At 35.0% G+C, this 27,849-nt stretch overlaps 2 protein-coding genes across 2 annotated transcripts in view; one reads left to right on the top strand and one right to left on the bottom strand.

The window, feature by feature from the left end:
- Nucleotides 1-27,237, bottom strand: part of LOC135074611 (uncharacterized) — a 57,760-nt gene extending 30,523 nt beyond the window's left edge. The window contains exon 1 of the mRNA XM_063968968.1: nt 26,879-27,237. Coding sequence (XP_063825038.1) covers nt 26,879-26,936 — 58 coding nt within the window. The 5' untranslated portion in view covers nt 26,937-27,237. The remainder of the gene's footprint in view (nt 1-26,878) is intronic.
- Nucleotides 4,392-5,517, top strand: LOC135074769 (uncharacterized). The gene is made up of 2 exons (XM_063969151.1): nt 4,392-4,726; nt 5,165-5,517. Exons 1-2 carry the CDS (start codon nt 4,627-4,629, stop codon nt 5,515-5,517), a joined length of 453 nt encoding a protein of 150 aa, XP_063825221.1. The 5' UTR covers nt 4,392-4,626.
- Nucleotides 27,238-27,849: the final 612 nt, after the last annotated feature.

Below are 27,849 nucleotides of genomic sequence, written 5' to 3'. Positions count from 1 at the left end.
GCATCGGGCTACGTCAGCAACTTTAATTCGTTTAGGTAGGTACAGATCTTATTTCTGATTCGATGTCGTAAAGAAACCCAAACACAGCCCTAGTGATTTGAAAATTTTAAAAAATCCAATGGCAGAACTGAGTACCACAATTCACGAATATTGCCGCTAAACGATCGTTCATAAGCCGTTTAATTTTCGGCAGATGCGAATGTATTCGCATCTAGATGTGGGCTGCACTCGGCAACGAGCAATCGGCTGCATCGAGCGCGGATATGAGCGGCTGCCAAACCGACAGCTTGGCGGTGCGTGAGGGATATCACGTATGGGCATCATCACGTCATGCGAAAATTATTTGTACATTTATTTTTAAAGACTCATTTCTGTTGGAGCAGAACAACGTTAAATGATTAAGGCTGTGTTTACACGATGGTGATTTTTTTTTTCTGAAAACGCTTATACAAAACAGAGTTTTGGTGGAGAAACAGGTAAATAATAGGTTAATAGCAGCCGTATGTGGAAGTTAAGTGACCTATGTTCAAAATACAACTTATCTACTGATGAAAGCATACCATATCAAAATAGCAATATTGTTGGTAATAAAGAAAGTTACAAATAAAAGTAAAATGTTGGTAAACATTTTTAATGTTATATTGTAAGCGGAATCACAATACCCTCACGTCGCGCCGTCATCCATGATGGCGAAAAAAGCTCGACAGCTTTTTTCAGAATATCTATGAATATGTAATAAAACCTACAAAATGTTCCAAAATATTCTATTTGTGATCAAAGAAACTACTAAATATTAAACAGATATTTTTATCGTTTAACATGTTCCTTAGCAAAACATTATAAAAGTTGAATGTGAATTTCTCTCAGCAAGCTCGACATTCTGTTCGTGCATGGAAAATTGCTTGCATTAAAAATGCATATTAATTTCATTATCCAATCTGAATAATAACTCGCAGAGCTGTTTTTATGCCAGTTAACAATGTGGTATTGCTGAATTGGCTTTGTCTTTAAACCAATTTATTTTTATCTCTTGTATTTTTAATAGCAATTTAAGTTACATGCATGTGAAAAATACAAGTATGATTATGTTTGGAAAGACTTAGATCACAATTGAATATAGTGATATTTCTGAGATTGTCTTGAGAATGGAATATTTTTGAGTACTGCAGATTTATCACATAATAGGTACAGTGCCTTGTAAACGTAACATCAATAATATGAAGTTCCTTGATAAAGTTTATTTCCAAACATTCTTAAACAAATATTCCTGTTTTGCTCTACTAAAAATGTAGACACTTTACAGATCTACAATATTATTCCCCTTGAAATTCAAACTAACTTATCAAAGATGGCTCCCGGCTCTATAAACAATGACCCCATAAACTAAGGCAGTGTATTATTGTGAAAGTTTGCAAGATTCCTTTACTATTTGGATTTTCTATGGTCAAAACAGAACCACCGAATCTATTTGCTTGCGATAAATTGACATTAAACTAAGCAATAAATTGGAGTGCTACCGCCCTTGTACCTACAGTCAGCATCAAGTAATTCCTGACACACAAAGTGGCCAAAAAGTTGTAAAGACAACCATATTCTGATTGCAACAGACGTCATCATCATCATTTCAGCCACAGGACGTCCACTGATTAACATAGGCTTCCCCGATGACTTCCACATCGCACGGATGGTAGCGGCCTGCATCCAGTGCCTTCCTGCTACCTTTATCAGGTAGTCGGTCCAATTTGTGGGTGGACGTCCCACGCTGCGTTTTCCGGTACGTGGCCTCCACTTCAGAATCTTGAGGCCCCATCGGCCGTCAGTTCTGCGTACATATGCCCTGCCCATTGCCATCTTAAGTTGCTAATGTATGCAGGTTGCCAGGGACAAACTTGACCTTCACTGGTTGGGTTTTTATTGGCGGTCAAGCTGTAGATCCTGGCTACACAGGAGTTGCAGTGGTGGGAAAGAGAGGTGGGAATAGTTCTGTATGCAGGTTGTCATTTTGGGTGCTACGTTGCTACTTTGGGTGTCACGTACTATTTGGCGCTGACTGTAGGATGGCAACAAATCAAGCTATGCACTGTGCTATCTTAATGTGGTGGTAATACGTGCGATTTTTCTACAGTTTAAGGGCTCATACCCACGGCAATCCAGTTTTGTAGCATCCTGTAATGCAGGATCCCGCTAACCATACTCGTATGTTAGTTTGAAATTCGAATTACGAAATTCGAAAAGAGGGCTTAGTTTGAGTATAATATCAAACGTCGTCACCAGTGAGTGCGTAAATAAATGACATTAAATGTATAATGGATTGTACAGCGCCCCTAGCAGAAACTTTGAAAAACTAAAATTTTCATATATTTTTTTAATGCGCTCACTAGTGAGGACCTTTGATGTAAACTCACACTAAGCCCTTTGATCGGTTTTTTGTGGGAAACGGGACAAGCAAACGGGATTTTCGTGTACATACATTAAAACACGTACACTAAATGGGATCCTGGTAAAAAAGGAATGTCTGACTCTGTGCCGACTATACTTCGTGCTATTAAGCAAAATTGACAATTCCTATGCGGGCCGCACAGGGTACTAAGTTACTATAGTAATTAGTATTTTAAGGCCGCGTCCGGGCCGTAGGGACACACGCAATATCCTATAATTTAACACGTTCACTGATAACAGAAAATTGGTATTTTCAAATGAACTATATACCTACTTACTTACTTTTGAAACTACAGGACAGATTTAAAAAGAAATACGGTTAAAGATATAATATTTTCTCAAAAATTTTTATATTTAAAAAAAAACTTAATACCCATGCGAATCCAGGGCGGGCCGCTAATGATAAATAAATTTGTAACTATAGAATCCACGTACATAATTATTAATTACGAAATACAATAAACAAAAAAATATTCTTTGTTTTCTTTGCCAACAAGTAATAAACTTTATTAAAACGTTTCAATGGAGCCTCGAACTTGAAGCTTTTTTATCTACAAAAGACGAAAAAACCTGCTATATTACAAAATATACAATACTGTTTTAATAAATACAAGACAATTAACTATTAGATTCCATTATCAATAGTTGCGTTTACATCACAACTTAACCCTATCATTACTCGGATAGTAATTACTGCCAAATGGTCGGTCTGATCGGAACGCGCATTCATTAGGAATGCCTTAAAGAATGTTAGGGTTAATGGAAGGTATTTTATGGAAGGATATTTAATGGAAGGTATATTATGGAAGCACTGACGCACAGCCCTAGCTCATTAGGGAGGGATATTGTAAGCAACTAAGAAATTGCCTTTCATTACTTTAATGGTACAAAAAACTTGTTAACGTTATGATAGTGAAGTATGTGAATATAGTACAGGCGAGTTCATAAATATATTGAACGCCAATGTTTTAAAATATTGTTAGCGTTTTAACGATCATAATATTTCAATACAAACTCAAACATCACAAAAATTAATCATATTATAAAAACAGGTTTTGCCTGCGCTACAATATTTTGAAATATTAGCACGGCCAATGTAATTTATAAACTCGACTGTACCTAATTATCTTTCATAACTTTTTTTTTTTTTCAATAATAAACTATCAGAAGCAATATAATATTGTCTAACTTTTTAGTATTTTCAGACTGAGCTAGCCCAATTTTCAACCCTCGTATGTTGTAAAGTAACAAAAACGGTATCATCGGGCTTGTTAATTAAGTAACATCTCATTGCTAACTCAACCCAAAATGGCACTCTGATCGCAAAATTAAATGTGTTAATTCAATATCAATTAGGTAGGTATATTCACATACGAGTAACGTATTTGGAATTCGAAAAATAGAGAAACGTTGAGTAAAATATAGCTCATTTTCAACACCTAAAATTAAAACATGAAATTAAAATAAAAATTCATAAAATTCATTTATTTTTGCAAATAGGCTTTAAAAAAGCGCTTTTACACGTCCCAATATTAACCCTACCACTGCTTCGGGACAATAAATGGGCCAGTGCTGAGAAGAAGCAGCGCAAGAAACTCAGTCACTATTGTCAGCCTCCTTTTCAAGGTTTTACAGTCTTTAAAATATACAAATTATAGTCATAAGTATTAATGCGAGCTAGGTAGTTAAACATTCCAAACATTTTTATCCTTTATATAATCATCAACTTTATAGTAGCCCTTTTTCATTAAGGTGCTTTTGATATGTGCTTTAAATTTATGAATGGGCAATTCTACAACAGTTTGTGGTAATTTATTGAAAAGTTTAATACATTTCCCCATAAATGAATTACCAATCTTGTGCAGTCTGAAATTTGGAACGGCAAGTTTATTTTTGTTTCTTGTATTGAACTTGTGTAAATCACTCTTTCTAGTAAATTGCTCTATATTATGCTCGTTGTTGTCTCGTCCTCGATGATGAAAGATAACTAGTGTAGTCCCGGCTTACATCCTCTGGCGTCACACAATTTTAAAGCTAAAATAAAATATTTCTGAACGCAGTCGTACCTAGGTCCCACCACGCCATCTATACCTGTCAACTCATTCGGTTTTCCGTGTTTAATGGCGTCACGTTTGCGGTCGTGAAAAATTTGTTATTTAGTGTTTTTTGTACTGAATATTCGAAATAATGGAAATAAAAAGGAAAGGAGAACATAAACTTCCTCTACTGAAAAAGATTCGACGGTTGGAAAAGAAAATAATCAGTTTACCGGAATCCGATGACGAAGGTGAGGTTATGAAAAAATGAAGAATCTGTTCGAGGCTCTGGTTTATTGGTAATAAACTTACTTATAGCAACCATGGGGGTGTTCTGTGGGAACACACGAGGTTGGCGATATAAGTAGAGCACTTTTTTTGCGGCGATGTACGCATTTGTTGCATGACGCAATATGGCGGCAAGGCACGCTACGACAAAACAATACTTGTCTATTTATGCAACCACTGGGGTGTTCTGTGGGAACACACACGGTTGGCAATAATTACCAAGGGCATTCTTCGGGAATGCACGCAACTTTTATGCATGACAAGCTATGCAACTATGTTTTCTATGACGGACGCACACGTTGTCGGCAAACCTCGATGCATCCGGAGGGAATGCATGTAAATTTCGTGGTACAATGCAGCACAGTACCGGGAGCTTCCATTCTATAGTGTTTCTTTTACAGTTAAGGAGATTGAAGGTGAAATTGAAAGTGAAAATGAGAATGATCATCCTGAAACAGAATTCCTCGAGGATCTTATCCTTGACGAGGATTACAACAAAAAGGAGGAATTAGGGGATGAAGTACTGAATATACTAGGAGTGGCTCCCGCTCCAACCCCTAAGAATGCACTTCTGCTCAAACAAATTGCTGAGAGATGGTGCGAGATCCTGGAGAAAGGACTGAAAAAAGATGAAAAAGAAACAGTTACAAAAGACAATCCAGCCTTCCAGAATGTACTCAAGATGTGTGCTCAAAAACATAATAAGGAAGTTGCCGCTGCTCTAAAGACAGGGCTAAGAGAAGGGATCAAGTAATCGAAACCCGACAGAAACAAATGTCCACAGCCTTGGCCTGTGTAGGCCAGGCTGTACAGATGTGTATCGGAGATCATTAACAACTAAAACTGTATTAAGAAGCTGAATGAAGCGGGTTAGCAGCTAAGTGATTCTATAAGTTCCGGAAACCAATTGATGTAGAAACTTGGCACTCTCAACAATAAAAAATAACAATCTAAGGACTCATTACTTGAAACTGAGAATGGAGATTATTTGTTTGGTAATAATCTGATTGAAAAAATAAAAACTGCAAGGGCAGTTCAATAATCATGAAAGGAATTAAAGGTGATAGTGAATGAGAAAAAGAAGAACTTCATAAGGTGACCTGAAATCAGTGCTAAGAACGAGAACAATCGTGCTTCAAACTGGTGGGGCCCTCCTCGGATGTGATCACAGAGGCTCCAGAGGTCAGGCGGGCCGACATACAATCGTCAAAACCAGCCAGCAAGGAGACGAGGGTAAAAATAATGCTAAGGTAGGCAGAATCAGGTTTTATTCTTAACAATTGGAAGCAAATCACTAGTGATCCTGTGATATTATATTGTGTCCAGGGTTATAAATAATTACCTCAACAGGGGTCTCTACCCCTAAACAATAATTTGCTATTGGTAGACCAACGGCAGATTAAATTAAAATTTAAATTGTTACTCAGTACGAATGCCATTGAAACATGATGGTTACAAGTGATCGATTCTGTTCTCCAGTCTTTGTTATAAGAAACCAAATGGTACCTATGTTTCATTTTGAATTTGAAAAACTTAACACTTTTGTGAATACTGAACATTTTAAACTAGAGGATTATCGCACAGTATGTAAGCTTATACAGAATAATTACTACCTATTTAGTAACTTTAGATCACAAAGATGCATATTACCTGACTAATATAAATGACTGTTGTTAAAAAGTATTTAAGGTAAAGTATTTATTTATTTTTATGAAGGAAAACATTACTAGGTAAATGTTGTTGGACTTTAGAAAATTACAGCAAATTACAGCTGCTCTATGAGAGAAAAGTTGCATTTCAATTATTTATAATTGACAATTATCTGGGTATTGTTTACCAATATTACTATATTATGTTTTAATAATATGAACATGATTTGAGATCTTATCCACATAAAGTTTTATTGTTAACAAAGAAAAGTGTGATCTGATTCTCAAACAGTAACGTTAACTTCAGTAAGGTTTCTTTAATACAGTACAAATGACATTACTGTATATTATCTAACTAAAAGAAAGTAAATTCTTTAAATTGATTAAAAAGTTATAGTCAAAGGTGATGTTCACAATAAGTTCATGTGCCAAGTAAGCTCGAAGCTATATGTCTAGCCACAAAATATGGTATTTTATACACCAAATAATTAACTAAAATTTCTTGCAGTTAAAAAGTATAATGATAAAAATTAATACAAAATTTCTTTTAACAATCAATGTAGAGAGGCGGAGCAATAGTGTAAATGAATCTAAGAATACTATTAGAAAAAATACTTAAATATCCGAGATATTTAGTGATGCTTCTATGACAGTATGGGGAGCTTCATGTGGTACAAGTCTTACAGGCGTAGTATGGTCAGAGGACAAACTAGGCTCTCATATAAATGCTCTTGAGTTAAAAGCTGCCTGCATCAAAGTTAACAAAATACCAAATACTTCTTAGAATAGACAATGTTACTGTTATCCATATGTATAAACAGACTAGGTGGTATTCAATATCTACATTTACATAGCCTTGCAAAACAAATATGGCAATGGTGTGAATTAAGAGATATTTATAATCAGTTTATGTACATAAACACCAAAATTAATGTAATTGCAGTTTTTTGAATCAAGGAAAACACTAGGTAACATAGAGTGGGAAATTAATTACATTTTTAACAAATAACTTCAACCTTAGGAACACCATCCATAGATCTCTTCGCAACAAATACTAACAAGAAATGTCATTGTTTGGTATCACCGCGTCCTGACCTGGATGCATTTGCAATTGATGCATTTACACTTTGTTGATATCAACTGAAGTTTCATATTAATTTCCAACATGATCCTTAAAACCGGGGAAAAAATAGTTTTCAGATAAAGGGCATAGGGGTAGTTCCATATTGGAACACCATATTATGTTCATGAGATAGCTAGTTCACAAACCATCAATTTTGAAACTTACTAAAGATTTACTTATATTACAAAATTCCAAAGAACCACACCCTGTGCACAAGAACCTAGACTGATGGCAGGAGTATTATCAGGCAGGCCTTCATAAAATCTGGAATCAGTGAGATTATGAGATCCGAGATCATGTCAGTTTCTATATCTGTTAATACATTAAAACAATACCAACCATGTATTGTAGCATGGACTAAGTATGCACAAGAATTATGGCTATCAACAAATAAGCCAAGCTTTCCAGATGTTATTACTTATTTAACTAAAAATTTTCATGAGGTATTGTCATAAGCTAGTTTGAATTATATTAGATCAGCATTGTCATTAATTTTATAGGTACTCACCTCGACGAAACAGATGCAAATATCAAAAGATTGTTTAAAGGATTCTTTAAGTTAAGACCTAGTGCTCCTAAATATAATGATACATGGGATGTATCCACAGCTCTTAAGTATAGGTATTGAAATGGAATATATAAAATAGACTGCTATATTGTAATTTTAGCCACATGTCAAAGAATGCGAACATTAAATTTAATTGAAATAAACAACATAGTTATTAAGGATGATTGTGTAACAATTAAAATTGATAAATTAAATTAAAATTAATAAATTAATCAAGACCTCTGGTCAAGTCTGATACGTGTCAGCCATTTACATTACCTTTCTTTAGGGATAAAGTAGAGATCTGTCCTGCTCAAGCACTTAGTGATTAGTTTGGTGCAATAAAACATCTTAGAAAACCACACAAAAAGGTTTCCTCCAGCACAATCAGCTGTTGGATAGAGAAGTGCATGACAGAAAGTGGTATAGACACATCAATCTTTACCATACATTCATAGCATTAGGCACGCTACAACATCTGCAATGTTTAAAAAAAAAAAAAAAAAAAAAAAAAGTGATAATATTGATGTTATACGGAGAACAGCTGCTTGGTCTGGGGAATCCACAAACAGTATTTTGAAGGTGTTACAATAGACTCATTATAAATAATAGTTACTTTGCAGTGAACATTTTTAGAAATTAATAATTTTATATGAATGCTATTTAGCTCATAAGAAAAATATGTCTGATTAAGTAGTGATAAGGGTAATAGTTACTAATTAATGAACGTTTGAATAAAACAATACTTTTTTTACTTGAACATGTTTGTTTAATTTTACAATTTGAACATGTTTGTTTAATTCTACAATTTGAACATGTTTGTTTAATTTTACAATTTGAACATGTTTGTTTAATTTTACAACTTTTATCTTTGAACATCTACACTAGTTATCTTTCATCATCGAGGACGAGACAACAACGAGCATAATTAATAGTCAAACGAACTTACCTGTACGTGAAGTTCGACTGTAATTATGCGAAGTTGTTGTCTCGTCCGAAGATGATGAGTCCCACCCAAACCCTTGGTTATTGTAATAATTAAGAGTAAGTAATTACAAAACGCCCCAGTTGTAAAATTAAACCTAATTACTTTAAACTTGAATGAGTTGACAGGTATAGATGGCGTGGTGGGACCTAGGTACGACTGCGTTCAGAAATATTTTATTTTAGCTTTAAAATTGTGTGACGCCAGAGGATGTAAGCCGGGACTACACTAGTTATCTTTCATCATCTTCGGACGAGACAACAACTTCGCATAATTACAGTCGAACTTCACGTACAGGTAAGTTCGTTTGACTATTAATTTTTGCGAACATATAAAAGGTTTTCATAAATGAACTGTGAAGCTACTGTCAGTATATTAATCTCCTTAAAGAATTCTCTCAAGGAAAATCGGGGTCCAAGGTTATAAATGGCCCGCACTGCTCTCTTCTGCAGAACGAACACAGTTTCAATGTCCGCAGCTGAGCCCCACAACAATATGCCGTATGACATTATACTATGAAAATAGCTAAAATAAACTAGCCTTGCCGTTTCAATGTCAGTTAATTGCCTTATGTTTCTCACTGCAAAAGCAGCTGAACTGAGCCTTGCTGACAAGGTTTCAATATGAGGACCCCACTGAAGTTTAGAGTCTAAAGTGATTCCCAAGAATGTTGTGGAACTTATGCTATTTAATGGTTCATTCTTCACCATCAATTGTGTGGGAACCTGCCTCACATTAGGTAAGGTAAATTTGGGATGTTACAGTTCACATTTACCACAATTACTTAAAATAATAATGAAATGAAGTCTGGATTTTTAACATGTTTTTACAGTATGGTAATAAGGTAACTAGCCAATTATTGTACCCGTAGGTATCAACTGAAGAGCCGATAAATATAAAAATTTAAAAAGGTCAAAATTTTGACTCTTTTTATCAAAGTGTGGGCAGACGAGATAGCATAGCAAAACAATTGAGTTATCATTGAATACTAAGTTAGCAACTTATTATCGCGCTCGTATATCGAATAAATAAAAACAAAAATCACGTGTACACAATGATCATCATCATCATCATTTCAGCCATAGGACGTCCACTGCTAGACATAGGCCTCCCCCAATGATTTCCACAAAGGTCGGTAGCGGCCTGCATCCAGCGCCTTCTTTGTGAGGTCTTCGCCTGTCCACCTTGTGAGTGGACGTCCTAAGCTACGCTTTCCAGTAGGTACGTGGCCTCCACTCCGGAACCTTGCTGCCCCATCGGTCGTCAGTTCTGCGTACTATGTGCCCTGCCCATTGCCACTTCAGCTTGCTAAACCGTCGGGCTATGTCAGCGACTTTAGTTCCTTTACGTAGGGTAATTCCAGGATACATGCCCCAGTGGGATAGGTGCCGCGATTTTAAGTACACTATGTTACAAGCAACTTAGCATAAAGTTATAGTATGTATAATAGAAAGGGACCTCCCCGTACCACTTTTCGCCTCGCAAACCATCAAAGAGTGCGTTCGTTTAGCAAGTGAGAGCAAAAATCTTCCGCGGCCAAACCTTAGCGAGCGTCGAAATAAAATTGGTAAGTATCTTTTAATGGATAATTTTTTTGTCAGCTGTAAAATGAAGCAGATTTTTATATAATTTGATAGACTATCTTATAAATTAGACGGGATAGTTATGTTTAATTCGATTTTTAGTGTTATTATATTTTTTATTAAAAAAGGCACCTATCCTATGCTAAAAGGATAGTTGCCTAATTTTTTTTGGGTAAGATGCCCTTAGAGCCATGTCCCATGCACCTAGGGGCATCTATCCTAACCTGCTCTTTTTGTCACAAGTAGCAAGTAAGTAGAAAAAAAGAATGTAGTACGGCTAACCTTAGGAAAGTAATAAATAGGGTGCCCTTCTGATCGAATTACCTCTTTTCCCGACTTCGGGTGGATGTACTATGTACTATTTTTAATAAAAAATATTAAATTTCATATTTAATTCATTTAATAACAAACAATCTTAAATAATTATACTTGGCTTATTTGATTTCAAAAAGCATTTGATCCTTAGAATTCAAAAACTGTATTAACGAGTCATCTATCCCTGCATCAGGCATCTATCCTTTGAAGCAATCATACTGTGAGTCTTCTATCCCCCACATTAGGCGTCTATCCCACTTTTTAGAGGTCAATTAAAATGCTATTTACTCAGAATCGGTATAGCTTAAACTAAAATAATTATAGTAATATCATAGACGAAAGACAAAAGTTTACAGATACTAAGATCAAATTGTTGATAAAAACTTACTGACTGAGTTACAGAGCTGTTTCAAAAAGTGGGGCATCTATCCTGGACTTACCCTATCTCCTCTTTTATGATTTGATCTCGTGAAGAAACACCGAGCATAGCCTTCTCCATAGCACGCTGTGCGTGCAACTTTGAGCTTATTTATAAGGCCCATATCAGAGTACATAATATTTTACTGTTATGTGGCTTACGCCCTTATAGGGATACTTAGTAGTCTATTGGGACCCTAATACTAATACAGATCGGAATGCATAATCGTGTGCGACATGAACATGCGATTAATTTGATATCCCTTAATTAGTGTTTGTAAATGTCAACTTAAGGTCAATCACCTATGACATGACCACGCAAAATAATATGCTATAAAACTAATTGCCCACTGTAAAGTTAGCTACTCATTACATTTTTGTAGTCGCATGATGTCACGTCTCTAGAGGGCTAAGTAAAATGTTTTTAGACAAAAACGGTGTACTAAATACGAAAATTATGCCCTCTTTATTACACTTAGGACTTAGCAAAAAGTAATTATAAAATACATAATTAAAACGTCAAAAACTTATGTTGAATTGTTAACTTAAGTGTAAAAACTAAAGTAACTCCTCGCGATACTTCGAAGAAACTAAATAAATGAACTTTTGGTGTAACATTATTTTGTATTCAAGTTGTGTCGCGGCCAAGGAAAGTTGAATTATTCGATACGATAAGTTGTAAACTATGTTATAGTTTCTAAGCAAGTTGTTTGGCCATTTTTCTCGGAGCAAATAATATGACTAAATTGGCTGCGAAGTTCTCTCGTAGCACAATCCAGTTAACGAAGTATTAATTTTGAAATTGGATTAGTTTATTAACTTTCTTTAATCATGTTTCTGACAGCAACTATTTGATAAATATAGGACTTTCGTATCTTATTTATGAAATCAACGAAAATTATTTCTCTGAAGCTGAAATAAATAAATAAAACGATAGTTATTCAGACATTTTTGCTGAAAACGCTGCCTCTAACAGCGTAAAATACGCTTGATAGGGCAAGCGAAAGGTCGTGAGTTCGAGTCTTACCTAGTGTAGTTAGAGTATAGCTTTCAATTTATTTTTTTATTAAATAATTTATACTGTGACATTTTTGTATGCTTAAATCTTTTAGTGCCGTAAATGAGCGCTGTTTATTTGTATAATAAGTAATCTTTCTTTTCAACTGATACAATGGTGTAAGTACAACAAAACAGTTCGATTCCAAAAAAACTTCTAAGCTACTTTATCAAAAACCAACATAACTACCATTTATGATCCCACAATAACAGTACAACAGATCTAATAAAAGCATAAACGTGTACATGACAATAACAAAGTTGGCGACAATAAAAACGGTGACAATTTGGCAACTGTACTCAGCAACTCCAAAAAAACATGGAACTAGAAACTACGAGTTGATGGATCGACCTGGTAACTCGATGGAGAACAACAATGATCCTCAATCATGCACTCGGTGTTATCGCTCACAGCTGTCACTTAAATAAGTCCTCCGAATATTCAACGTCACAAGTTGCAAATTGAATAACCGACGTAATTTGGATGTTATCGTTTTGTCAGTGTCTTATTTCGCGTTTGGAGGCTGGAAACGCGAGCTGCTAGGCATTAAAGTGTCTAGATCGGACTATGTCTCAGTTAGACTGTTTTTCGGTTAGATCATGTCTAGATAAGAGGTGGATTTGTGTAAAGCAATCGTTATCATTTGACAGTTCATAACGTAGGTATGATTATTCTGTCAAACGCTTTGTTTAACTGACTTTATCGTACGTTATGAACTGTCAAATGATTACGATCGCTTTACAAAATTCCACCTCAGACCATGTCTCGAAGACTCATCGAAGGAATGAATATTTGAGGTAAGCACGATGAATCAAAATCAAAATCAAAAATCAAAATCAAAAATATTTATTCAGTTTAGACCACAAGTGGCACTTATGAACGTCAAAATGTAAATAATAAAAAAAAAAGAAAAGGTAGCCCTTAAGGGGCACTTTACACGTCTCCTTTAATATGTTCTTTGTACATGTTATGTCTTTGTACATTTTTTGCTGTAAGTATATCAATGTGTTTGCATGCAAATCACCAATTTATCCATCTACTCTGGCAGTTATTTTGAGATTCTAGCGGGTATTCAAAATGGTTACTTTACTGTTCCAAGTCTCGTTCTCTAAAAGTTTTAAATAACCAACAACCATAGATATCATTGTAAATATACATTTGACGCCTACACAAAAATGTATTAAAGCCTCATGAGATGACGTCATAGAGCGAGCGCGGGAATGAACTCTGAAAATGGGGTGTCGTTGTACAGTGTGAGTCACGTTAAAGTGTACATATGAAAATAGATGAAACTAGACCTATTTTTATCGACAAAAAAGAGGTCAAAAAATTTTTGAGATTTTTTTTTAATTTTTTATAGAATTTTTTTTCTTCCAATTACTTATTGTTAAGAAAACGTAATAACTTTTAAACTAAGCGGTATATCCTGATAAAATAAAAACAGTAATAATGCTAAATAACAGGCGATACTAAAAAAATACATAAAATACACAAAAAAGGCCAACAAATAATAAAAAATGATACTTTTTGAAAAAAATCTGCTTTTAAATTCGTGTTTTTTTGGTTATTTGATCAATTTCTCCAAAAAATGCCCCTATAACAGGTGGTTTTTATTGCTTTCTATTATTCTCTATCGTATTATCTTTGTAAAACCAAAAATCGCATGTCTCTATCCCTATCACAACATTTGCTATGATCGTTTGAACAAAGGCCTGCCACAACATTATTCTCCGCTACAGGTAGAGACAATTTTAATTTTAACTAAAATGCTTATTTTACTTCGAAATCTTTTGTTTTTATATGAAATCTAACTTTTCTTTATCAAAATTACAAATCTAGAGCCATTTTCAGTTTCGTTGTTAACGAAGCGTTGAATGGCGCGCCCGGAGAGGCTTAGTTCAAACGATCATTGCAAACGTTGTGATAGGGATAGAGACATGTGAGTTTTGGTTTTACGAAGGTAATACGATAGAGAATAATACAAAGTAATAAAAACCACCAGTTATAGGGGCATTTTTTGGAGAAATTTATCAAATAACCAAAAAAACACGAATTTTAAAGCAGTTTTTTTTTCAAAAAGTATCATTTTTTATTATTTGTTGGCATTTTTTGTGTATTTTATGTATCTTTTTAGTATCGCCTGTTATTAAGCATTATAACTGTTTTTATTTTATCAGGATATACCGCTTAGTTCAAAAGTTATTACGTTTTCTTTACAATAAGTAATTGGAAGAAAAAAAATCTATAATTTAAAAAAAAAAAATCACAAAAATTTTTTGACCTCTTTTTTGTCGATAAAAATAGGTCTAGTTTCATCTATTTTCATATGTACACTTTAACGTGACTCACACTGTATTTATAATAGGACAGAATAGACACTGTAATGTATTATTTTTTGAAATATACATAAAATTGAAGCATTGGGAGCAACAAGGGCGTTCGGTACCGAAAGTCCGTTTTGATGTTATTATATCAAAACATGCACTGTACCATCTAGTTTAACATCCCAAAAACTGGTTTCGATCAGACGCTCCCTGATGGCGTGAGAATAATTTATGTCACAAGTGGCGCTACGCCCTTGTTGCACACAGTAACAAAAGTCCATTTAAATTCGACCTGTATGCAGTTTTTAAAAACTTATTAATGTAAAAAATGACTGAAGACTAATTTTGAGTCTTCCAGTGACTTGGCCCCCTTTTAGATTGATCCACGGATCAAGTCGCCAGACTGAATTTTCAATTATTTATTCCTCCGGCAAATGGACTCACTCTAAGATTCTAGAGTAGATTTGGATTGATTTGGTGTTTAATTTATTAACAAAAATATTGAAGGTTCACCCTTTTAGCTCTGGAAACTGCGGCAACCAATTTAAAAAAGAAGAAAATATTTAAAAACTCAATCCCGCGACTTGGTCCGTGGACCTAGCTAAAAGTGAGCCAAATGAGTGGTTGAAACTGGTCCTGACCTTCCATGCAGGCCTGGAGGATCAGGCTGGACCTTCCAGGCCAGTTGCAGCTGATTCGGAAGATTCCCTTCAGTCTAGTGAATATTTTGATAAATCTGATTAAAACACGAAAGTAGGAAAAAATATTAAGAAAGTTTAATATTTTAACGGTGATTGTAATAAATACACATGTTTGACTTACATTTTAATTAAAATTAATAAAATAAGTATTCAAATTATTATTTATTTTCCATAAAAAATAATAATTAATACTGGTAATGGTAAAAAAATGCAGCACATGCCATTCAGATACTCTTAAGTGAAAGAAAGTGACCTATTACAGCTTTGCAGCAAGTTTTAATACAATTATGTCTTAAAAAGAACCACACCAGGTACTGCAGGACTGAAAAACAATTTCATAAACGAAATACTATAAAGTTCAACTTCATTAACAGTTTAAGTTTATCAAAGAATAATAAAAGAATAGACAAAAGACAAAGATAAATCATATTTTAAATGTTTACATTGCTCTCAGCGCATTTTTTTTTAACCAGCTTCAAACGAGTTATAAAGGACCTAATCATTATACAATTTGTCGGCAACCGTCACGATTTACGAGCGAACTCTTTTAACTGCCTTATCATATGGAGCCAGATCTTTTTTATGTCTGAAAGCGTTATTGTTATTTTAGCGTAATTGTCGGTAAAGCCTACCCAAAAAGCACCATCTGCTTAACTCATAACATTTAGGCTGAGTTGCATCACCTAACTTTGACCGTAACTATAAAGTTAACCGGTGTATTTTGTATGGAGTTTGACAGATTTTTGACGTTTGTTAAAGTCAAAATAAGATGATGCAACCCAGTATTATCAAGTACTGTTGTATTGACGAGTGTTAGTCAAGTAAAAAAATGTATTTAGATAAAAAATACCAATCAAATTGAGAACCTCCTTCTTTTTGTAAAAGTTAGTTAAAAGAAGATGTTCGATATTTCATTATTTTGTAAATGTACTATGTGTGTGATTAACACAATATTACAATGTTATAATAATTATCTATTTTCTAAAAAAAGCTTTACCTATTAGCTATTATTACGCATCAGTTTTTCAACCTATTACGTAAAAAACAAACCAAACTTTGAGTTTAAAACAGAGGTGGGCGACAATACAGTTTTCATCACATAATGTTGCAGCCTAAAAATTAAATCCAAAAAGTTCCACACTTTCATGCGACATAAACAACCAAATTATCCGACACTGTTTCACGGCTCGTTACCCGTGTTTTATTCTGTAATTGATCGTATTTATTTTGACTACCATTACAGCTTTATGTATACGGAATGGCGAGCAACCCTTTGAAAAGAATAAACGGCCGTCATTAAAGTCGGTCGTTGCACACGAAAATTCTTTCATGTCTATTCAGCCGTTGGATTCCGAAGCTGTTTGAATGGTGCACCAGTGAAAATAATCGCCATAGTAAAGCACAATCGTTGACTGGAAGTCTGCCAAGCCGTCGCTCCGGACCGCTCTATGTGTTTCGGTCTGGGAATTAACAATTTGCGATGCAATCGACAGCCGCCGAGTTACCTGTCAGTGCCGGCTTCAGATAAATGATACATTGAATTCGACCCCTCAGAAACTTAATTGGAAATGAAAAATAAAAACACGGCTTTTTAGCCTCTCAGGGCTCGTTCCTACGGCAATCTAGTTTTGCGGGATACAGTAATCTCACAGAGTTGGACTGCCTTGTGAAAAATTTTAATTACAAAATTCGAAAGGTTCGTTTTTTTGCGGGGCTGTAAACGAGCTGTTCGTCTGATCGTTATATTAAAACACGTATACTACTGAACGGGATCCTGCAAAAACAGTTCCTTCAAAAAAAAGGGATGTCTCAAAGGGAACAAGCCATGCATCTCACCTGAAGGAGAGTATGATCAGGCCGAAGGTGGGAGCGAGATCACCCGAAATCCTCAAGCCAAAGAAGAACTAGCTATCTTACCGGAACATAGCAAAGCTATTAACATTGTTGTTATACTCGTAGCGACAGACTTGTGAGATAGTGGTAGCCAGGCAGACTTAGAACAAGCGCTACCGACCAAACCGAACAAAATCTGCCCTCACTGAAAATCGATCCCGCACCTCTGGGTATGAAGGTGGTCTTACCACTAGACTACAGAAGCGGTTAAATAAAAGGCAGTTATCTCTAACACGCTCATCTGTACCTACCATGAGTTTACGTTAGGTGTGCTCGCTAGCGAGTACGTCAAAAATCTCTATTAAGATTTTGTTTCTTGAAAGTAGCCGCTAGGGGCGCTGCACAATATGTCATACAATTAAATGTCATTTTTTTACGCAGTCGCTAGCGAGCACACCTAACGTAAACTCATGGTAAGCACACAGGACTGTCGAACGCTCGCATTGTCCACAACCTTCTTTTGTCTCTAATTTCGATGTGGCAATTGTTATTTGAATTAAAATTTGTTTTTCAGATCAGCATTCAATAGCAGCGAGCGAGGAACCGTTCACGATGAATAAACAAAATGTCGTCCTTAATGAATTCTTAATTAATTCCCGTTCAAAGTTAAAAACTGTGTTCTAATTATAATTGGCTCTCAGTAAACAATGAGCGGTATTGGCATGTGCTGAAAATCTCACGGTAGAAGAAAATTAGATTATCTAATATATAAAATTCTCGTGTCCCAGTGTTTGTAACTAAACTTCTCCGAATGAGGGTTTTCGCGATTGAAAAATCCGCCAGATGGCAATACGTAGACGGGAGGTCCAAATGCTGCATGATTGGTTATTTTTGACATGACATTGACAGATATGTCAAAATCCACAATAGGACGTAAGCTATTTTTCATACCCGGTTCTTCACGCGTACGAGGTTGCAGGCAAAGCTAGTATTATATGAAAATTCAGAAACGATTCCGCAAGGGTGGGATTACGAAAAATAAACATACAAAGTACTTGGCCTTGAGCCAAGCATTCCACGTCGTCAAAGAACGGACTACGTTTAATTCTGCTGACAATCGACAAAATTCCTGACGAAAATTAATACTGAGACGTTAACTGAGTGACTGTTTACGAATTAAATGCTCCAACAGCGTTAAAATGCTACGGCTCTCAATTATTACGGCAATAACCTTTCGCAATATTTTATTTGAACCATTCTTCATTTGCGTGTTAATTCAGAAAATAATTTAATTATAACGTTTTGGAAATTCGACGGACATTTTTAATTATGAATGTATGTGTTTTTCATTGAACCTCAGCGTGTTTTCTGTATATATGTTACGGTCAAAGTGATAAAAAAAGCTTAGGGGTGGCCCAAGGGCCACCCCCGCCGCACCTTAACCTATTTTTACTTTATATCAAAACATTATGTTATAGGCATCATGGAAAAGTAATATTATGCAAGAAACATTCCAAACTCATTATGCCAAATTATATTAATATATGATATCAAAACGTTCAAAAGTTTGGCTGTCCACGAGCACGTACACAAGATGTTGTTCTCTTTTATGAAATTTGTTAGTACTAAGGTTGAATTATTAAATAATCACTGTTAAGTGTGATTAATTTATCACTTTTACCGCGACTGTTGGTTATTATTCATAATAACCGGTTATTATTAATAATTTTCAATTTATCACATTAACCGTAACATATATACTCTTTTCAGGTAATAAGTAAAACAAATATTTTTTGTTTGGTAACTCAACTACTCAAAGAAATAAAAATACAAAGAATACTTACTAAGATTGCAGTGAAACAAAACATTTTAAGGATACCCTATTATTTGCGGATCACTGGTGTATGGTAAATATGTATTGAATTCACAAAAGTTACAGACACAAAAATTCTTTACAAGAGGTAGAACGGTTATGAAGCTTGCTTTCTGTAAATACAACAGCATTTAAGGAAAACAAGCTTTTGAATCAGTAGGAATGCAATCGATTCTATTAATCTTCACTGTATGCTTTCTAAACTTCATTGTGCATCTGTATATTAATAGTGAGACGAGAACAATAAGAGTGTCATCTTAGGCCTACATAGATATGCATGTAGTCTTTGTTAATAGCCTCAGACTGAGGCCGGTGTCAGATATGTAATGTTCAGAATATGATTATATTAGTTCAGACCTAATAATCTATCTATACTAATATTATAAATGCGAAAGTAACTCTGTCTGTCTGTCTTGCTTTCACTGAACTGATTTTGAAGAAATTTGGCATAGAGATAGTTTGAGTCCCGGGAAAGGACACAGGATAGTTTAGAATTTAGAATTTAGCCGCGGGCGGAAAGCTAGCCACTGGTTTTGAACATCACTGACATAGCCTAAAGTATACAAAACGGATGTTAAACTTTAAAAATGTTTATGATTTATACAATAATTGGAACGAATAAGTTATTTTAAAAAATGGTTCTGTAGTTTAAATTCATGATGAAAATAAAAACACTGAAAAGTAACTGTATCAACAGCAATTTTATTTCACCTTCACTGGTAGATGAAAACTCAACAAAGGTAAGAATTTATTGTAAACATTTCATGGAAGTTTTTAAAATAAATCAAAAGAAAAAGCTTAAAATAATGTCTGCCGCTCTCTCGGGGGAAATACCCTCGCTACCGATGGACTTGGCATAATAATAAGTTAATTCAGAAAGCCACCGACTTTTTCATTGCCATGCAATTCTATTCTTTACAACCAGTTTGGAATTTGGACTCAGTGGTTTGGGAATAGGTCATCAGAATGGAACTCTTGATGCTTTTTTTAAGTTTATAAATAAGAGAAAAAGGCAGTTGTTGACTTCTCTACTGACAATGTTTCTCAAAAGTGCCAGCAGATTATGTATCTAACATAACCATTACCTACAATAATGTTTTTGTTATATTCGTATTTAACATCATCATAATATTTTAAATTGCTTTAACGTCTAATTTTATTGTAAATTTAATTACAGATAGCAGGTATTGCGTTTTATAACATGTTATAGTACAGTCTGATATCACCTTAACGCAATTTTAATTGCTGGTAATGCCAATTTCGAGTAATATTACTTTCACTGTAAAATCTAGTGTGCAAGTTCAATACGCAAGCCGAATATAGCACTGTAATTCTTTTCAAATTATCATTAATCATTTAACAGGTATCTCGTGAACTGGTGAACCTTGCATGTTCCTTAATTTAGTTACAAACAACTAAGTAAGATCTAAATTGATTTTAAAACTAATTTAACATGTTATTGGATTCTCGTACGTCATGGTTGCCATGGAGTTAATGAATATCATGAACCAACTTAAACTTAGCTGTAATGTTTCGGTTGTATAAACTTGATCGCTGTTATTATAAGACCAATTTCTAGTAAGTGCTATAAGATTAAACGAACTCTGTTTATCTTTAGTTTGACAAATTAAGGAAGTCGAATAATCGAATCTAATAACAGACTTTCAATGAAAAGGACTCAAGATGTTGCGTAAGACCATCTTGATTAGATTATTTTGTCTCCACTGAAGGAATACGACTTTCTCTAATTTACAAATGGCAAATGGAGGAGAGGATGGCAAGCGTGGAGATTATAGCAAAACCCTCCACTAAAGTGGAGGAGGCTCATAGTTCAGCAGTGGGCTGTAAAGCGCTGTTGATGATGATGATGATGATAAAATGGAGGATTTGTCATGTATACACTCTCAACGCCGACTAGAGTAAAGGAGGTTTGATGTTCCCTTATTGAGACACCAAGCCTGTCGACAGCTTTATTTCAGAAGTAACATGTCGACGACTTGACTACTGCTTACATGTCAAAAGCCAACGACTTGTATCGGCGGGTTTAGTGTGTGGACTACATTAGTCGGCTATTACGAAATCCATGGGAAAAGTGGAAGTAGACTCTACACTGCCAGAACCACACGGCTATTATCCAAAAAATGTCCTAAGTTATTTTTAAAGGCCCACTTGGGAATACGTCTAATGTGATTAGATGAGATCTACGAAGATCTGCTGACAGTTTTTTTGCTTAGAAAAATAAGCAATCTAATCTAGTAATTTGACCTGAATTTGAAAAAAATATAAGTTACCCAGGCTTTTGGTGTAAAATCCCATTTTATCTCAAAATTCTTTGCACGACAGTAAAAAAATTTGCAAGCACAAATTGCGAACATAGCCCAGGTTTTGTAACATTTTTAAAGCTTGAGGCTGGACTAGAGCGTGTGCTTTTTGTAGGACGCTATCAGCTCAACAGAGCAGCATCAAATATGAACGAACCCCAATTTTGGAGCTGGCAAAATAAGGTCATTTCTCTAGCAACGATTCGACTGTGGGATGTCGTTCTACGACAGTACTGTTGCCAAAATTGGACAAATATTTGGGAAATTTCATATTTTTCGGATATCAAATTTTAGACGGAAAATTCAAAAGAAATAGGTAGGTAAATTTTGAATTAACGGAAATCACTCATTGCTGTAAAACTAGCTTTCCGATAAAGTCAGTTAAAATAAGTTTTATTTTCATTACATTCTTGAAAAAAGCGAAAGCTGAGGTTCAGTAAAGAAACATTAGTTCAGTAATTTTGGCCTAAAACGTAATGCACAGAAGTATCTGCACTTCAGGTATATCCTAGACTGTCACAGTGTCAGTAGTAACGAACCTTAACTGTGTTATCGAAACTCATTTTTTATTAATGTCAAAGTTTGTTGCTGACGCTCCCCCAAACAGTTTGCAGGAAGTACGTGAACAGTTTAGAGTTGGGCAGTAGTTCATCAGAGTCAGTTACAATGGATGTATAATTCACTGGTAAACTACCGTCTGTAGGAATAGGTACAATAGACTTACGCCCGTATTCACAAACATTACTATGAGGTCTGACAATGCGCGTGGACGCACAGGATCACACACGAACCAATTAAAGAGCTTTATTCAACGCTGTGTTCGATTTTCTGCATCTAGTCCAGTCAATAAAGCATTATAGATTTAAATCCATGGAACACAATTTTTGACTTCGGGACTTCATTTAGACTAGTTAGAAGGTGAACATAGCAAAAGTCCCCGCCCTTAGCCCTTGAGCCGGCGGGGAGAGGGGGGTTTAAAGGTACCACTTTTCGGTTTTTCGCTTAATCCTCGGAAACTATGCGTCCTAGTGACATGACTACTATGAACCAAAAAAAGCTTATTCAATTTGCTACAGGTGAGATAGTCAAGTTTTTCTATATCTTGTATAGTTTTCGCGGCATCAGCTCTAGAAGGTCTGTAATATTGAAAATTTGATTTTTGTCTTACATGTTTCCATCAGGAGAAAATCGACTAAATCAACATTGAGTTAATATTCTAGACATGCAGGAGCATGTTAAGTCTAGTTCCAGGGAGGGGACTGCACCGTGCGTATATTTAGACGAACCAATTGGAGCCACTTTTAACTCCTCATCACTCAAAAAGTACTGTGCATTAACACTTTAAATTTGGCTCATGTGTTGAGACTTACAAGGTAAACATCAGCTTCAAATTTCATAAATATACCTCAAACGGTTCTTTAGGTATTGACGTCTAAAAATCTACATGGCTGACCTATAAGACCAAATTCTAACCACTTCCAGATGACCTTGAAGGTTCAAATTTGGCATCCAGATAGGTAGTTGTGTAAATACAAAGGAACAAATAAAAAACCAGTAAATTTTAACATTTCAGGTGATAGATAGATTTTAGTGTCCTAAATGTCGATTTTTGAGAGTCAATACCTAAATAACCGTTTGAGGTATATTTATGAAATTTGAAGCTGATGTTTATCTTGCAAGTCTCAACACATGAGCCTAATTTGAAGTGTTAATGCACAGTGCTTTTTGAGTGATGAGGAGTCAAAAGTGGCTCCAATTAGTTCGTCTAAATATACGCACAATGCAGTCCCCTCCCTGGAACTAGGCTTAACATGCTCCCGCATGTCTATAATGTTTGCTTAATATTGATTTAGTCGATTTTCTCCTGATGGGAACATGTAAGACAAAATTAAAATTTCCAATATTACAGACCTTCTAGAGCAGATGCCGCAAAAACTATACAAGATATAGAAAAACTTGACTGTCTCACCTGTAGCAAATTGAATAAGCTTTTTTTGGTTCATAGTAGCCATGTCACTAGGACGCATAGTTTCCGAGGATTAAGCGAAAAACCGAAAAGTGGTACCTTTAAACCCCCCTCTCCCCGCCGGCTCAAGGGCTAAGGGCGGGGACTTTTGCTATGTTCACCTCCTAACTAGTCTAAATAAAGTCCCGAGGTCAGAAATTGTGTTCCACGGATTTCTCTCTACACCGTCGTTAAAGCATTCATTGACTGGACTAATCACTTAAGCAAGCATCGTTTGTGAATACGAGCGTTAATTTGTAAAAAAGTGTACTATAAAAAGTAAGATTACAATATTTTTCGATAATATCACTTTTTTTAATCGACAAAAATAGGTTTAAAGCACTTTTTTGAAGAACCTCCCAAATGAATGATTTCGATTAGAATGGGACTTCACGCCACTTGATATTACAGAGCACTCCAACACAAAAATATACCTAAATCTTTAAGTAGCAAATACTTATAAGTAGAACACTTTTTGCTAGTTCCATCGTGCTTGGCTTTGTTTTCCCATCCAACAGAGGGTCAGGTGGTTGGCAAACTTCCCCTATATTTCTACCCAAACTGACCCCTATTTCTATGAGGATAAGAACACCAAGCGTCTGTATTGAATGTGTATTACATTCTCCCTAAAAAGTTTGGATCGTTTATCGTGGGCATAATCATAAATCTGACGGCAAATTATTGGGAAGGGCCAACGAGTTAGGTTAGGGCAAATAGGCATAATAAGTCATGATTTACTCGAAAGAAACTTGCTCTTTATTATTTCACTTTTTCTATTGTCGTAATAGAAAACAAAACAATGATTACATTTGTTTTTGGCATTTATTGGACGAAGTTATTCAATTAATTACGTAGCAGAGCTTTCACGAAACTAACGCCCGTATTCACAAACGAAGCTTGCTTGAGTGAAGCAGCAACGCTATGCGAAGTCGAACCCCCCAGCGTTGAATAGAGGTCTGTAATTGGCTCGTGTGTGACACTCCGCCACTCGAGTATTGTCTATGAATAGGTTTTTGGGACCCTGTGCGTCCACGCGCACTGTGAGACCTCATAGTAATGTTTGCCTAAAAAGAGTGATAGCTAGACTAAAAGCCTTCAAAGCAATTAGCTACAAAAAGTAAGTAAGTAACCCTGTTAATGTCCTAGCCTACAGCCTAAACCCAACTATTAGGTAGGTAGACTATACCATATTTCACGACGGGCCCAGGGCAGATTGGAAGATTGGGTGTAAGGCAGGTAAGTGGCGAACCTTGTAGTCAGATGATATTAAACCGCACTAAGGTGTAGCGACTAAAAAAGTACTTTTTCCAAGTATGAAGATTCCTGAGACAAATACCACAAAATATTCGAAATTGTTACCCGTTTATTAACTATTGCTTAATTTGGTAAACACTACCAAAGCTAGAGCACTGGAGCGGCTCTGTTTTAAGAAAGCCATATTTCATCGTGTAACGCTCCTAATTCAATAGCTTGCGTATAACGAAGAAAGATTCACTCGTAAAATATTCCAACAAATGCGACCTAAAAGAGAAAAAATTGTTGAGACGTTCATGTATTATTAAAGTGAAATTTCAAAAGCCTGTAATGTACATCATCCTTTTATCAAGGGATTATGATCTGTCCGCATCTACTATGCATGAATGTCTGAAAGAATTATGTAGATAGAAGAAGGGTTGAAACAAAAATGTTATTTAAATCACACTACGATTTACGACTTTATTATGGAATCCATGTAGAATACATTCAACGGAGTTATTTTCATAAATCACGTTGTTCTCCGGCTGAGACAGAACTGTCTTACAATATACGGATGGCATAATATTAAGCTACATTGTGGTCTTATGTAGTTCTAATAAGAACGATTTTGCATCTGAAACGTGAGGTATTAACTGTTGTGCTGGCGATTGTACTTTTATTGTATGTTACGCGTTAGGTTCCTTAGATTTATAAGTCAAACATTTTGATTCTGAGTTTATAATCTTTTATTATTGAGCAATGAGCATTGAATAAATATTTACTAAGTTCAGTTGTACATCACAGATTATGTTTACCGTCAAAATTAAGATCGATTCATCAATATTATTTTCATTTTTTTACCTAACTATGTAAATGGTCTTCGCGTCTCGCATCTTATATTTATTTTCCTTTACATATTCTTTCTTCAGTCCGCTCTGTGTGAATTTCAGCCTGCTACGAAATCTTTAACGTGCGATATGCGAAACCCTTAATTTTATACAAAAAACATAACATGAATTTTCATATCCTCTATTAGAAATTATGGATTCCATAAGACCTGTAACGACCATCGAGAATTTGAAACCGAGCCAGATGTGGCAAAGTTTAATGGATAAGTTATCTAATTACGCTAACTTTTAAAATATAAAATGTCTCACCCAAAAGGTTACTTAACAGCCCCTGTGAGATCACCTCACGGTTAGTAATACGTGAATACCCAACTTTAACTGACTTAATCTCAAATTAAGACCGTGCCAGCTTGCTTATCTGCGATGTTTCTTTTCTAATTTAAATATTCCGCAGTGCTTTCTGGGAATAACAAGGTCTCTGTTTTTCTATCTTTTTGGCGTAACGTAGTGCCAAATCGTATCTCCCAGATTAGACTGGAACATTTCGTCGTTGTATTTTTACTTAGTAAATAGATAAACGTAAGGCCGTGTGCAGATGTGCGATTATCGCTTCTCGCGTTTACACATGAGCGCGCCAAAAGACGCGCGGAAGCGTAGATTTTTTTTTTCCACACGAAGCGTAGGTAGTAAAAAGGTTTTATAATAAATACAATAAGTGCCTAAACAAGTTAGAAACCTAATTATTTTTTTATTAAAGTAAGGATAATGTAAAGGTATAGAATAATTCTCGTAGTTTGACGATAACTTAACAGCAACTACGAGTAAGTATAGATTCATTTATTAATTAAACATGATTGCAATGGATATTACATCGTTTACTATGATGGTAACTGCATTGGAATGCGGCTGCTATTTCACGCTTGTCAGATGCATGTTTTAGCGCAAAGCGCGCTCGTATGGTAATCATTCTAGCATTTTATTAAGCGCTTCCGCAAAATTTTTGTCTGTAGGTTTTTTATAAGACATAAATCATTAAGATTTGTACAAAATTTTGTAATTTCGTTTGTAATAAAATAATTTCTTTTATTTGGCTTATGTATTTTATAGAAATACTTAATTGGTTATATGAAACATAAATTAAAAATATAAAGTCTGTGAAATCTCGTAGATTCTCGTAGATTACCCAATCTAAATAATTACGTTTGTTTGCAATTGCCAGATAATTTCCTCTTCATTTCAATAAAAAAATACAACGGCTCGTAAGTATAAAAGAAACATTAATAAAGCATTTTACTTACCGCACAAAGTAATCAACGATAAAAGCTTCATTTTCACGCTTTCAAACGACTTCGGCATTATTACATAATATACCGTCCGGTTTCACGTACACTGCTGTTAATAATCTAATTGCAGTCACATCATAAACAAATTAATACCACACCGCCAACAGCGTCCAAAATACTCTAAAACAATTTCACTTATGAACATTTTACTTTTTTTAACACAAAAAGTACAAAATCCTCTTTGATGAAGCACGAAAAAGTTTTGAGTCCGCAATCAAATTTTGAATTTCGAACGTTTGATGTTTACAAGTCACCGAATACGATCGCATTCCATATTAAAATGGCGCGCGCGGGCGGAGCGTGCGACCCGTGTGGGTACCGTCCGCAGAATGTCCTTGGTTTTTCGCGCTAGGTTCACGTCATGCGCAGTGTGAACTCACCCTAAAGGGTCCTAAAGTGGATTAAGTTTTTAAACTTTGACAATTGATAAAATGAGATCCAGTTTGTTAAGAAGGAATCGTTAAGTGAAAAGTTAAGAATTCCCTCCCGGCTTCCTTCACATCAATAAATTACAGCAACTCGTACTTATTATTTTCCGTAAACGTACACAAAAGTCATTCAAACGTCTAATTAAAAGCCTTTGGTAATGTTTTAATTAACTTGCTAATCTTCCTCGCGTTATTCAATACGTAATAAACAATTTGAGGAATTTATGATTAAGCATAAAAACATTAATCACCTTATTGCAATGTTTATTTTCTTTCTTTTATAACATTATTTTGTTTCTAATACATAATTATTTATTTTTCATTGCATGACATGAAACACTAATATTTTCACTATAATTTTACGTTAAGGAAAACCTTTTATTAGTTTTTATTATTACGTATGTTCTGATTTTGTCTTAATTATTTATTTATTTCGTTATTTCGAAACTTTCATCGATTTATTCAATATTATACTTCGAACTTCTCCATTCTTCTGAG

Source organism: Ostrinia nubilalis, chromosome 9, assembly GCF_963855985.1.
Source record: "Ostrinia nubilalis chromosome 9, ilOstNubi1.1, whole genome shotgun sequence".
In the NCBI taxonomy this organism is placed as follows: Eukaryota; Metazoa; Arthropoda; class Insecta; order Lepidoptera; family Crambidae; genus Ostrinia; species Ostrinia nubilalis.
Note: the sequence above shows the minus strand (reverse complement) of the source record. Positions and strands in the feature narration are given on the sequence as shown.